This window comes from Glandiceps talaboti, chromosome 18 (assembly GCF_964340395.1).
Source record: "Glandiceps talaboti chromosome 18, keGlaTala1.1, whole genome shotgun sequence".
Taxonomy (NCBI): domain Eukaryota; kingdom Metazoa; phylum Hemichordata; class Enteropneusta; family Spengelidae; genus Glandiceps; species Glandiceps talaboti.
Genome location: NC_135566.1, coordinates 22763402 through 22778926, shown reverse-complemented (window position 1 = coordinate 22778926; position 15525 = coordinate 22763402). Strand labels below are relative to the sequence as shown.

The window sequence follows — 15525 nt, the reverse complement described above, 5'->3', positions numbered from 1 at the left end:
TTTAGCATCCTTCAAAATAATGTTACCAAGGAAACCGTCTCTTGTGAGTTTGCGCAAGAGAATCCAGAGGAGCAACATCAGTTTTCTGAAGGCCTAGATGTTACTCTAACCAAACATGCTGCCAAAATTTGTACTTCAAGCCGGTCAATTTTTTTAAAATTTCAGCCCTGACTAAATGGATGTTTACAGAGAATTGCTATCAGTCTGGGTAATGTGATGCATTAGATTGTATGAAATATAGCGCCAATGGCGTTATAGCATTGAATATTTTTTGAATATTTGCATACATTTTTTGAATGTATATTTGTCTATTAATCCCTGTTTTATCTTTGCAATATAAGCAATCACTTGGCTGTTGTTATGGGTGTATCTTTTTGCTAGGCACATTTACATACATTTTTTTGAATGTTTATTCAATTATTGTCTATTAATAGATATCATTATCTTTGCAATATACCTGATCATTTGGCTGTTGCTATGGGCATGGTCCTGTTGCTAGGCACATTTACATATATTTCTTGAATGTTTATTCAATTCTCTATTAATCACTCAGTCTGTTATCTTTGCGATATGCATGATCATTTGGCTGTTGCTAAGGGCGTGGTCTTGTTTCTAGGTACATTTGCATACATTTTTTGAATGTTTGTTCACTTGTCTAAAAATCCCTATCTTTGTGAAATACACCACCGTTTGGCAGTTGCTATGGGCGCAGTCATGGTTGCTAAGGATATTTGCATACATTTTTGACTGTTTACTCACCTGCCTACCTGATGATTTTGTTATTTGACCAAAACACATTGCCATTTGGTTGTTGCTATGGGCGTGGTCATTGTTGCTAGGGCCAAAATGTTTTACAGAAAATCTGCAGAATAACATTTCTAGTAACATCTCACCAAGTTTTAGTCCCATTGACAAAGTACTTTCTGAGAATTAAGTTTTTGACCAAAATTTAAATTTTTTACACCTAATTTGCATTTCACTCATTATATGCTTGATATTTGTTCATCTATACACACCAGGCCCAGATACATCCCCATCAAATTTCAGTCCAATCTCCTCAGTAGTTTTGACCAAAAAAACCCCCCATTTTTAGCCCTAATTTGCATATCACTAATGGAATCATCATGTAATGAACAAATCTAAACTAACATGGCCGTAACAACATTCCCACCAAATTTCAGGCCAATCTGCCCACTAGTTTTGGAGTTTAAATTTTTTGACCTAAAATCACATTTTTTGACTCCAAAATGGCTCTAACTCGGCTAAATTGCATCATTTCCCAAAGCAAATTGACGTGTATATGTAAGTCATAGTTCATGCCCACTCTATAAGCCCTCCCCGGACTACATCCAGCAGAGGCTAAATTATAACTGAGATTCTAAAATTGAAACAATGTTTGACTCATTGTGTGAAAATAGAAATAACAGCTTCTGGTGCACTTACACCTTGATTTAGCCAGACTTCTTCAAAACCATAACGAAAAAGTAAAAATTTAATTCTAGTCACCAAAGTAATTTTGAAATTATTATCTAATTCCAGTTACTGTAACACCTTATCACATAATTTAGGATACCAAGTACCACTAAGTGTGTGCTCACACCAATGCAAGTACCACTAAGTGTGTGCTCACACCAATGCAAGTACCACTAAGTGTGTGCTCACACCAATGCAAGTACCACTAAGTGTGTGCTCACACCAATGCAAGTACCACTAAGTGTGTGCTCACACCAAGTACCACTAAGTGTGTGCTCACACCAATGGAAGTACCACTAAGTGTGTGCTCACACCAATGCAAGTACCACTAAGTATGTGCTCACACCAATGCAAGTACCACTAGGTGTGTGCTCACACCAATGCAAGTACCACTAAGTGTGTGCTCACACCAAGTACCACTAAGTGTGTGCTCACACCAATGCAAGTACCACTAAGTGTGTGCTCACACCAACGCAAGTACCACCAAGTGGCTTCAGATGTAGAGGAGGCGATCAGGATAAAAATGTAAACATGTACCATGAAGGTAAATTCAGGCTAAATAACGAAGGTAAAATAGCAATGAGCAATTAGCCGACATCTACATCGGATTTCAATCAGATTGCTCTGAGTATGTGATCATAACAAGTACAACTGACTATGTGCTCACACCAAGTACTACTGAGCATGTGCTCACATCAATGCAAGTACCACTGAATATGTTCTCCCACCAATGCAAGTACCATGCACTGAGTATGTGCTCGCCCCAATGCAAGTATCACTGAGCATGTGTTCCTTCCAATGCAAGTACCACTGAGTATGTGCTCACAAATACCAAGTACCACTGAGTATGTGCTCATACCAAGTACCATTGAGAATGTGTTCCCATCAAGTACCACTGAGTATGTTCTCACCTCAAGTACCACTGACTATATGTGCTCCTACCAAGTCCCACTGAGTATATGTGCTCCTACCAAGTACCAGTGAGTATGTGCTCACACCAAGTACCACTGAGTATGTGCTCATACCAAGTACCACTGAATATGTGCTCACCTCAAGTACCACTGACTATATGTGCTCCTACCAAGCCCCACTGAATATATGTGCTCCCACCAAGTACCACTGAATATGTGCTCCCACCAAGTACCACAGAGTATGTGCTCATACCAAGTACCACTGAGTATGTGCTCACATCAAGTACCACTGAATATGTGCTCCCACCAAGTACCACTCAATATGTGCTCATACCAATGCAAGAACCACTGAATATGTGCTTACACCAAATACCACTGAGTATGTGCTCATACCAATGCAAATACCACTGAGTATGTGCTTATACCAATGCATTAAGTACCACTGAGTATGTGCTCATACCAATGCAAGTACCGAGTATGTGCTCATACCAATGCAAGTACCACTGATATGTGCTTACACCAAATACCACTGAATATGTGCTCATACCAATGCAAGTACCACTGAGTATAGGCTCATACCTATGCAAGTACCGAATATGTGCTCACACCAATGCAAGTACCACTGAGTATGTGCTTAAACCAAGTACCACTGAGTATGTGCTCACACCAAGTACCACTGAATATGTGCTCACACACAGTACCACTGAATATGTGCTCATACCAAGTACCACTGAGTATGTGCTCACACCAAATACCACTGAGTATGCGCTCATACCAATGCAAGTACCACTGAGTATGTGCTTATACCAAGTACCACTGAATATGTGCTCTTTGATCTTGCAAGTACCACTGAATATGTGCTTACACCAAGTACCACTGAGTATGTGCTCACACCAAGTACCACTGAGTATGTTCTCACACCAAGTACCACTGAATATGTGCTCACACCAAGTACCACTGAATATGTGCTCATACCAAGTACCACTGAGTATGTGCTCACACCAAATACCACTGAGTATGCGCTCATACCCAAAGCAAGTACCACTGAGTATGTGCTTATACCAAGTACCACTGAGTATGTGCTTACACCAAGTACCACTGAGTATGTGCTTACACCAAGTACCACTGAGTATGTGCTCACATCAAGTACCACTGAGTATGTGCTCACACCAATTACCACTGAATATGTGCTCTTGCAAGTACCACTGAATATGTGCTCTTGCAAGTACCACTGAATATGTGCTTACACCAAGTACCACTGAGTATGTGCTCACACCAAGTACCACTGAGTATGTGCTCACACCAAGTACCACTGAATATGTGCTCATACCAAAGCAAGTACCACTGAGTATGTGCTTATACCAAGTACCACTGAGTATGTGCTCACATCAAGTACCACTGAATATGTGCTCTTGCAAGTACCACTGAATATGTGCTCACACCAAGTACCACTGAGTATGTGCTCACACCAAGTACCACTGAGTATGTGTTCAAACTAAGTACCACTGAATATGTGCTCAAACCAAGTACCACGTACTGAGTATGTTCTCACACCAAGTACCACCGAGTATGTGCTCACACCAAGTACCATTGAATATGTGCTCACACCAAGTACCACTGAGTATGTGTTCAAACCAATGCAAATACCACTGAGTATGTGCTTATACCAATGCATTAAGTACCACTGAGTATGTGCTCATACCAATGCAAGTACCGAGTATGTGCTCATACCAATGCAAGTACCACTGATATGTGCTTACACCAAATACCACTGAATATGTGCTCATACCAATGCAAGTACCACTGAGTATAGGCTCATACCTATGCAAGTACTGAATATGTGCTCACACCAATGCAAGTACCACTGAGTATGTGCTTAAACCAAGTACCACTGAGTATGTGCTCACACCAAGTACCACTGAATATGTGCTCACACACAGTACCACTAAATATGTGCTCATACCAAGTACCACTGAGTATGTGCTCACACCAAATACCACTGAGTATGCGCTCATACCAATGCAAGTACCACTGAGTATGTGCTTATACCAAGTACCACTGAATATGTGCTCTTTGATCTTGCAAGTACCACTGAATATGTGCTTACACCAAGTACCACTGAGTATGTGCTCACACCAAGTACCACTGAGTATGTTCTCACACCAAGTACCACTGAATATGTGCTCACACCAAGTACCACTGAATATGTGCTCACACCAAATACCACTGAGTATGCGCTCATACCCAAAGCAAGTACCACTGAGTATGTGCTTATACCAAGTACCACTGAGTATGTGCTCACATCAAGTACCACTGAGTATGTGCTCACACCAAGTACCACTGAATATGTGCTCTTGCAAGTACCACTGAATATGTGCTTACACCAAGTACCACTGAGTATGTGCTTACACCAAGTACCACTGAGTATGTGCTCACATCAAGTACCACTGAGTATGTGCTCACACCAATTACCACTGAATATGTGCTCTTGCAAGTACCACTGAATATGTGCTCTTGCAAGTACCACTGAATATGTGCTTACACCAAGTACCACTGAGTATGTGCTCACACCAAGTACCACTGAGTATGTGCTCACACCAAGTACCACTGAATATGTGCTCATACCAAAGCAAGTACCACTGAGTATGTGCTTATACCAAGTACCACTGAGTATGTGCTCACATCAAGTACCACTGAATATGTGCTCTTGCAAGTACCACTGAATATGTGCTCACACCAAGTACCACTGAGTATGTGCTCACACCAAGTACCACTGAGTATGTGTTCAAACTAAGTACCACTGAATATGTGCTCAAACCAAGTACCACGTACTGAGTATGTTCTCACACCAAGTACCACCGAGTATGTGCTCACACCAAGTACCATTGAATATGTGCTCACACCAAGTACCACTGAGTATGTGTTCAAACTAAGTACCACTGAATATGTGCTCAAACCAAGTACCACGTACTGAGTATGTTCTCACACCAAGTACCACCGAGTATGTGCTCACACCAAGTACCATTGAATATGTGCTCACATCACGTACTACTGAATATGTGCTCACACCAAGTACCACTGAATATATGTGCTCATACCAAGTACCGCTGAGTATGTGTTCAAACTAAGTACCACTGAATATGTGCTCAAACCAAGTACCACATACTGAGTATGTTCTCACACCAAGTACCACTGAGTATGTGCTCACACCAAGTACCACTGAGTATGTGCTCACATCACGTACCACTGAATATATTCTTACACCAAGTACCACTGAGTATGTGCTCACACCAAGTACCACCGAATATGTGCTCATACCAATGCAAGTACCACTGAATATGTGCTTATACCAAGTACCACTGAGTATGTGCTCACATCAAGTATTTATACTGGATAGTTCAACCCTAAAATACTCATTGATGGATTAATGTCACTATGCTATCATAACAGCTGTCAAAGACTATATAACCACACTGACCCAGTGTACAAATCAACAACCATCATATATGATGCAACTTTGACATAATACTGTCTCATAAATCTTGGTCCAAAATTGAATTGAATTGAATTGAATTGAAATTTATTCCACCAGAAGAGAAAAATATATACACAAACTCTGAAAGCAACGGATAAAACATTTCTGGTGAGGGCCATGGAAATAGTTCGTAGGAACTAATCAATGTCCATGGACCGTACATGTAGATAATAAATACAAATTTGGGCTGGTACGAGTTTCACAATAACAACAAAAATACAATTCTTAGTAAATAAGGAGAAGTGTTGGTGGCAAAATTAAATGGAAGCTTATAAACGTAACGGAAAAAAATAGTAAAATAAGAACAGGTAACAAGCACAAGTTCTAATATACAGAAATAAAATTACAGTGGTAAATTGAAAGAGACAACAGATAAAGGTTATTCCCTCAGAAGATACTGCTTTAAGTTTTTCTTAAAATTATGTCTATTGTTTATCGTTCTTACAGACATAGGCACAGAGTTCCAGGTTTTAATAGATGCGTACTTGAAGTTGTGTTGACTAATTGAGAGGTTAACCTTAGGGATTGGAAAGTTACCACTGTTGTTAGCACTGGTTGGATAGCTATGGGACAACTGGTATGTGATGTAATGGTCAAGAGTGTGTGTAAAGCGGTTATGGTTTAGATCGTAGATGAACATGCAAGTCTGAAGTTTACAAAGTTTATAGATGTCAAGAATATTAAGTTGGTTAAAGAGAGGAGTAGAGTGTGCATGGTAGTCAGAGAAGGTTATGAGACGAACTATTTTCTTTTGTAGACGGTAAAGTGGGTCAAGGGCTGTTGGATAAGTGTTTCCCCAGATTTCAACACAATAACTAAGGTGGGGGAGAATTAGACTATTATAGAGGAGGATGAGGACAGATTTAGGAACATAGTGACGAATGCGTGAAATTATGCCAACTTTCGGGCTGATTGTGTTCCTCACTTTTTCAATATGTGACTTCCAAGTAAGGGAGGGGTCGATTGCTACGCCTAGGTATGTGGCTGACAACACTCCCTTCACGGGTGTGTTGCCAATACAAAGACGTCCTTCCAAATGGGTGGATTTTTGGGGCGTTTTTATGACCATATAGTTTGTTTTTTCGATGTTAATTGTAAGTTTGTTTGCATTGCACCAGAGGTTGACTTTGTCAAGAGGTTTACTGAGAAGAGAAAGGTTAATATGGGTGGATGTCATGTATTTGAAAAGATTAGTATCGTCAGCAAATAGTCGAATGTTGAAAGCATCAGTAGATTTGTTAATATCGTTAATATAAATCAAGAAAAGGATAGGTCCCAAGATAGATCCTTGCGGTACGCCACATTTGATCTGTCTTGGGTTTGAAGTGAAGCCGTTGATATTAACAACCTGTTGACGATTTTCCAGATAGCTTTGGAACCAGCGGAGAGGTACACCTCTGATTCCATAGTAAGAAAGTTTTTTGAGTAGAATTTGGTGGTCAATAGTATCAAAAGCCTTTTTAAGGTCAATAAAGATGCCAAATGTAATTAGACCGTTGTCCATTTTGTCTGTAATGTCTGAAACCAAATCAGCTAAAGCAAGTTTTGTACTATATTTTTTTCGAAATCCATATTGGGTATTTATAATAATATTAAATTTGTCGGGGAAAGTGGTTAGCTGGTTATGTACAATTGATTCGAAAACCTTACTGAGTATCGGTAGAATAGAAATGGGCCTATAGTTACTGGCTTCAAGCACTGAGCCTTTCTTGTAGATTGGTGATATTTTTGCAAATTTGAGTGGGTCTGGAAATATGCCTTCAGTGAGAGAACAGTTAATAATGTGGGTTAGTGGACGAGAAATGTAATGAACAGAATCAATGATGAGTTTAGGATGAATATGATCGTGTCCCATAGCTTTCCGGGGATCTAAGCGACTGATTTCCTTGGCAACATCGTTTTCATTAACTGGACGAAAAAAGATTGAATTGGGGTAATTGTCAGTAAGGTAACTATCAAATGGAAAGGACAAGAAACTTACTTGTTTTTTCATGTAAAATTTTCAAGTTGTGTTTGGAACAAAAGTTAAATTGAATACTAACTTACTTGTTGTTCATCTTTGTAGTAGACAGGAGGAAGCATAATCCAGTTTGTGGTGTTAGGACTGAGTTGTCTATATTTCATTTCAACAAATTCCACAGGATATCCACTTTCTTGAATCACCTGCCATTCAACACTCACTGTATGGTTATCAATATAATTTAACGTAACTTCAATAGGTTCTGGTCGTGCTGAAAATGGAACACAAGGCTGGGTTGATAAGAGTTATAGGTCTGCTAAGAATAATAAGAATTAGAATCAAAATAGATAATTCTATGTGGTGTTAGTTACATTGTATCCCAGGAACTGTGATATATTGCTTTAGCTCCAACCAAGGGCATGAGGCAACAATTCTGGTGTCTATCAACAATTGAATAACATGAATAAAGACAATATCAAAAAGTTCCGTCAAGTTTATAATTACTTCATTATCTTGAATCAATAATTAATATCTAATTAAAATACATACAGTAACTTGAAACGCGCTGAAATATAAATAGAATACGACGTAACATGCGTAATGCATGTCTAGTCTAACGTGTGTGTGGAGTGTACCGATTGTGTAGCGCCCCCAACGGTCATATAAATTATCTGTCTTGTCGCGCGCTCACGATCGCGAGCTCGAATGATTCGAATCTTTGCAACCGTCCATAAAAGTACTGGATTTTGAAAATTCCATATGCACGAGCTCGACATTTGCTCAATTTGCTCAATTTGCTCAATTGCTAAAAAAGGAAGGGTAGGACACTCTGGTATTCTTTTTCGTCGTAAGATTGAAACCACATCGCCCTCGTTCACGGACGTTTTCTGTTTCGGGCAAACTTACGCGTTTTTGGTTACTCAGTCAAATGACGTTGTTACGTTTTCTCTTTCATTCAAAGGTATATTTTGAAAAGACACAGATATGACGAGTAATGTTTAATGATTATTTTTACGTAATTTTATGAAAATAATATAGACCGGAATCGACTGTGTTCGAGCCTACCGTAACTCTACGGCATCAAATATTGATTAAACCAAGATATTATCAATTGTATTTTTGTTTATATCCCTCGCAAAAGACGCACCGTTTCGGAGCTTCAGTTCATATAATATGCTGTTTCGGCAATCTGTTTTACTGTCCCGCAAACGCCACAATGTACTGAAACATGCGAAATATATACCTCACCACAAGAGGGCAGCAGGTGGTATCGAGCTTCAAGCGAAAATTCATGGGTCACATGTTCGAATTGAAGCGTCCTGATTGGTTTATTCGATTGCGTGTCCTACCCCTCTGTATTACAAGTTTTAAGCAAGGAATGCGTTTGAGCTCGAGCTCGAGCACGGCAAGCAGCGCGTCACGCATCGGCGCGTCAGCTTTCGCGAGCGAACTAAGCGTCGATTTTGCATGCACCATGATCATGTTCCATTAAACCATTACAGACAAAATCTATCCATATAGTTTCTTTTCCTTTATTCTTTTTTGGAGTCTTCCATATTTATATAAACTTTTTCTGAGATTATTAAAAATGTTTCATTTTTTAAAAGACCGGAAAGTGTACAAATACATACCCAAAATAACAAATATGTGTCGACGTGTATAATGAGTTTATTAAAATAAACTACAAATAAAGAAGTAAGTATGTAAATGTGACTCATAGCTAACTTGGGCCTTTATTACCTGGATATCATTATCATTTTTGGGTTTCACCAGAATTGTTGCCTCATGCCCCTGCTCCAACTTCAAAGTCAAGTTTAGCTCCAACTTCAAAGTCAAGTTTCATGGATGATTAACCCTTTGTAATTAAGAAACCATTCTTATCACTATGGTCAGAGGTCGCAAACTTTACTTTGCATTCATGCATGAAGTGTCAATGAATAGTGACAAGAATTTTGATGTGTTTTGTTTATTTCATTGAATACATGTAACAGGAAAATCTGATACATGTAGAATGTAAATAGTTCCCAATATCTTTATTGTAAGTTTGGTGAAGAGCAAAAAAATGACTTGAGAATGACATCACATTCTCCAACAACATACTCTTCACCAAGCTGTTAACAGCAATGTTGCACAGATATGTTATCTATATATAGTTATCAAAACTGACTTACATTTCACACTTAGATGGAAACTTTGTGATATCTTCTGATCTGAATTTGATGCAATGCAGGTATAGGTACCAGTATCACTTTGCTCAACATTTAAAAGTATTAATGTATTGTGGGTTATCTGTCAAAATTATATCAAAATCAAAATATTATTACTATAAAAGTTGATATCAACAATCTCATCATCACTGTCATTATCATCACCATAGTTACTATCACCATAGCTAGCAACTATGTAATTATTTCAATGAAAGAACTAGTGATCAGCCTGACTTCATTACCGAGAGTTTCACAGATAATGCATATACTGCTATTTCATTAAATTATGATATCGCTAACTTTTCAATGCATAGAACATCACTTTACCATATTGTATTTGGGCTTTCATTACTCGATTTGTGGTCCAGTTATGGATTACACATGTTAAACGGCCTTTTTGAAGGTGACTGTTGTGGTAACTACACTTGTTGTACAACTAATGGTTCAAGTGTGGTCAATTACATAATTGTTCTAGACTCTTTGTTCCACCATGTTAGTAATTTTGTTGTTGATGACATTGATTATCACGTTCCCTGTAAAATGTTCATATCCAAATACAGATGATACATTGTCTTGGCAGCAATGTTAGAAATATACATGGAAACCTAATTATGCAGTCTGATGAATTCTTGAGAAAAATACAAGATGAAAAACCTACATGTCTTTGGCTTTAGACTTAAATTGAAGCTGTCATTCATCCCAAAATATTGAGAATGCCTTATATACATTTAAAAAAATTTTGAGCCGAGCTGCTAGCAGTATGCGACGGGAATATGACTGTAAAAAACAAAAGAAATTTGATACGAGTAAACCATGGTGGGACATTGAGTGTACTTTGTCTAGGACAAATAAGTTTGAGTTACTCGCAAATTATCGCACCTTGAATAATGAGAACTCCAGAAAAGAATACATTAATTTCTGAAAACAACAACAGACATCTCTTCCAGCTAGTCTGAACGATTCATCATTGTTTTGGTCTGTATTTAAGTGTATCAAAGAATACAACAACAGACATCTCTTCTAGCTAGTCTGAACGATTCATCATTGTTTTGGTCTGTAATTAAGTGTATCAAAGAAAACAACAACAGACATCTCTTCTAGCTAGTCTGAATGATTCATCATTGTTTTGGTCTGTAATTAAGTGTATCAAAGGGAACACATGAACACTTTCGTCCTCACAGCAAATAAAACCATCAGACTGGTATAACTATTTTCACATTCGTCCTCACAGCAAATAAAACCATCAGATTGGTATAACTATTTTCACATTCGTCCTCACAGCAAATAAAACCATCAGATTGGTATAACTATTTTCACATTCGTCCTCACAGCAAATAAAACCATCAGATTGGTATAACTATTTTCACATTCGTCCTCACAGCAAATAAAACCATCAGATTGGTATAACTATTTTCACATTCGTCCTCACAGCAAATAAAACCATCAGATTGGTATAACTATTTTCGCATTCGTCCTCACAGCAAATAAAACCATCAGATTGGTATAACTATTTTCGCATTCGTCCTCACAGCAAATAAAACCATCAGATTGGTATAACTGTTTTCACATTCGTCCTCACAGCAAATAAAACCATCAGATTGGTATAACTATTTTCACATTCGTCCTCACAGCAAATAAAACCATCAGATTGGTATAACTATTTTCACATTCGTCCTCACAGCAAATAAAACCATCAGATTGGTATAACTATTTTCGCATTCGTCCTCACAACAAATAAAACCATCAGATTGGTATAACTATTTTCACATTCATCCTCACAGCAAATAAAACCATCAGATTGGTATAACTATTTTCACATTCCTCATCACAACAAATAAAACCATCAGATTGGTATAACTATTTTCACTTTCGTCTTCACAACAAATAAAACCATCAGATTGGTATAACTATTTTCACAAACTTTTAAATATGGATGTCAAACCTATGGAGAACACGTTTTATGAGAAAATTCAATTTTATGTAAATCAACATGATACAAATTGTGATACAAATGAGTTGAACAAGTTGAACTCTCACAGTTTGTTGAATGAGATCACAAAGGCAATACAAAAGCTGAAAAATAACAAATCAAAGTTAGTTACATGAAACCATACAAATAATAAATAGTCCTACCTCCTTATCATATTTATACCAATGAATAGTTGGGCGTGGTTTACCTTGTACCTCACACTCTACTGTTACATTATCATGTAGATTCAAAGTTAGGTTTTCTGGTAGGGTTGCTATAAAATACGCAGGAACTGAAAAATTATGAAAAACATTTATTTTCATTTTTTAGAAATTCTCATTTAATTGTTTTCAAAATTGCTCTTTACGAGTATCTCTGGAAGGATGATGTCAAATAGGGTAAAATATCAAGCATAGTGACAAACAACTATAATCACACATTCTACTTAGTATTTGAAATAGGGCTGAAAATACAGATTATATATTCATATCTTTGAAATATAATGAGAAATAATTATTATGGATGGAGTCAGTGAAGTGTCAGACATAAGAAAAGCAGGTTATTCACTCTCACTCACTTTCCCTTCCTTTCCTCAGCAAATTATGAATGACATTTACCCTCTCTCACTTTCCCCTCCCCTTTTCTCAGCACACAGTGTCATTTACTCTCACTCACTTATACCCCTCCACTTTCCTTTTGGCATTTACCCTTACTCAATACCATTCCCCGGTTTTCCTTTTCTCTGCACACTGTGCACAACACTTACCCTCACTCACTTCCCCTCCCCTTTTCCCTGCACACTATGCATGACATTTACCCTCACTCACTTCCCCTCCCCTTTTCCCTGCACACTATGCATGACATTTACCCTCACTCACTTCCCCTCCCCTTTTCCCTGCACACTATGCATGACATTTACCCTCACCCATTTTCCCTCCCCTTTTCTCTGCACACTATGCATGACATTTACCCTCACCCATTTCCCCTCCCCTTTTCTCTGCACACTATGCACAACACTTACCCTCACTCACTTCCCCTCCCCTTTTCCCTGCACACTATGCATGACATTTACCCTCACTCACTTCCCCTCCCCTTTTCCCTGCACACTATGCATGACATTTACCCTCACCCATTTTCCCTCCCTTTTTCTCTGCACACTGTGCATGACATTTACCCTCACTCACTTCCCCTCCCCTTTTCTCTGCACACTATGCATGACATTTACCCTCACTCACTTCCCCTCCCCTTTTCCCTGCACACTATGCATGACATTTACCCTCACCCATTTTCCCTCCCTTTTTCTCTGCACACTGTGCATGACATTTACCCTCACTCACTTCCCCTCCCCTTTTCTCTGCACACTGTGCATGACATTTACCCTCACTCACTTCCCCTCCCCTTTTCTCTGCACACTATGCATGACATTTACCCTCACCCATTTTCCCTCCCTTTTTCTCTGCACACTGTGCATGACATTTACCCTCACTCACTTCCCCTCCCCTTTTCTCTGCACACTGTGCATGACATTTACCCTCACTCACTTCCCCTCCCCTTTGCTCTGCACACTATGCATGACATTTACCCTCACCCATTTTTCCTCCCCTTTTCTCTTCACTCTGTGCATGACATTTACTCTCACTCACTCACATTCCCTCCATTTCATTTGGATGTTATGCATGACATTTACCCTGCACTCACCTTCCCACCCCCTTTTCTCTGCACACTGAGCATGACAATTAGCCTCAGTCAATTTCCCCTCCCTTTTCTCTCCACACTCTGCATGATGTTTACCCTCATTCACTTTCTCTCCTCTTTTCTCTGCACATTGTTCACGACATTTACCCTCCCTCATTCCCCCTCCCCATTGCTCTGCATGACATTTAACCTCACTCACTTTCTCTCCCCTTTTCTCTGCATGGTGCATGACAATTACCTTACAACAGAATACTAGGTGTACAGGTGAACTTACCATAGAATAAAAGGTGTATAGGTGAACTTACCATAGAATACAAGGTGTATAGGTCAACTTACCACAGAACACTGGGTGTAAAGGTGAACTTACCAAAGAATACTAGGTGTACAGGTTAACTTACAATAGAATAGTAGGTGTACAGGTTAACTTACCATAGAATACTAGGTTACAATTTAACTTACCATAGAATGCTAGGTGTACAGGTTAACTTACCATACAATACTAGATGTACACATTAACTTACCATCATAGTAAACTACATGTACAGATTAACTTACCATAGAATACTAGGTGTACAGGTTAACTTACCATAGAATACTAGGTGTACAGTTTGACTTACGATAGAATACTAGGTGTGCAGATTGACTTACCATAGGGGTAATGGCTAACTTACCATAGAACACAAGGTTACAGGTTAACTTACCATATAATACTAGGGGTACCGGTTAACATAGAATTGAATACTAGGTGTACAGGTTAACTTACAATAGTAACAGGTTAACTTACCACAGAATACTAGGGGTATTGGTTAATATACAATAAAATACTATGTGTACAGGTTAACTTACCATGGAATACTAGGTGTACAAGTTAACTTATCATAGAATGCTTGATGTATAGGTTAACTTACCATGGAATACTTGGTGTATAGGTTAACCCACCATACAATACTAGGTGTACAAGTTAACTTACCATAGAATGGTAGGTGTATAGGTTAACTTACCATACAATACTAGGTTACAAGTTAACTTACCATAGAATGGTAGGTGTATAGGTTAACTTACAATAAAATAATAGGTGTAAAGGTTAACTTACGATAGAATGCAAGCTTTATAGGTTAACTTACCATAGAATACTAGCTTACAGGTTAACTTACCATAGAATGCTAGGTGTACAGGTTCACTTACCATGGAATACTACGTGTACAGATTAACTTACAATAAAATACTAGGTTACAGGTTAACTTAACTTACAATACTAGGTGTAGAGGTTAACTTACCATAGAATGGTAGGTGCACAGGTTAACTTACAATAAAATACTATGTGTACAGGTTAACTTACCAAAGAATATTAGGTTACAGGTTAACTTACCATAGAATACAAGGTGTATAGGTTAACTTACAATAAAATACAAGGTGCATGGGTTAACTTACCATAGAATACTGGGTTACAGGTTAACTTACCATAGAATACTAGGTTATAGGTCAACTTACCATAGAATGCTAGGTGTACAGGTTAACTTACCACAGAATACTAGGTGTACAGGTTAACTTACCATAGGCTGCTAGGTGTATAGGTTAACTCACAATCAAATACTAGGTGTACAGGTTAACTTACCATAGAATGTGTATAGGTTAACTTACAATAAAATACAAGGTGCATGGGTTAACTTACCATAGAATACTGGGTTACAGGTTAACTTACCATAGAATACTGGGTTATAGGTCAACTTACCATAGAATGCTAGGTGTACAGGTTAACTTACCATAGGATGCTA

The 15525-nt window shown here is 38.3% G+C and overlaps 1 protein-coding gene across 1 annotated transcript in view; it reads right to left on the bottom strand.

The window, feature by feature from the left end:
• LOC144449613 (uncharacterized) overlaps positions 1–8486 on the bottom strand; it is a 39869-nt gene extending 31383 nt beyond the window's left edge. The window contains exons 1-2 of the mRNA XM_078140185.1: positions 8429–8486; positions 7966–8150 (exon numbers count right to left, since the gene is read on the bottom strand). Of these exons, the coding sequence (XP_077996311.1) occupies positions 7966–8150; positions 8429–8474 (231 nt within the window). The 5' untranslated portion in view covers positions 8475–8486. The remainder of the gene's footprint in view (positions 1–7965; positions 8151–8428) is intronic.
• Positions 8487–15525: the final 7039 nt, after the last annotated feature.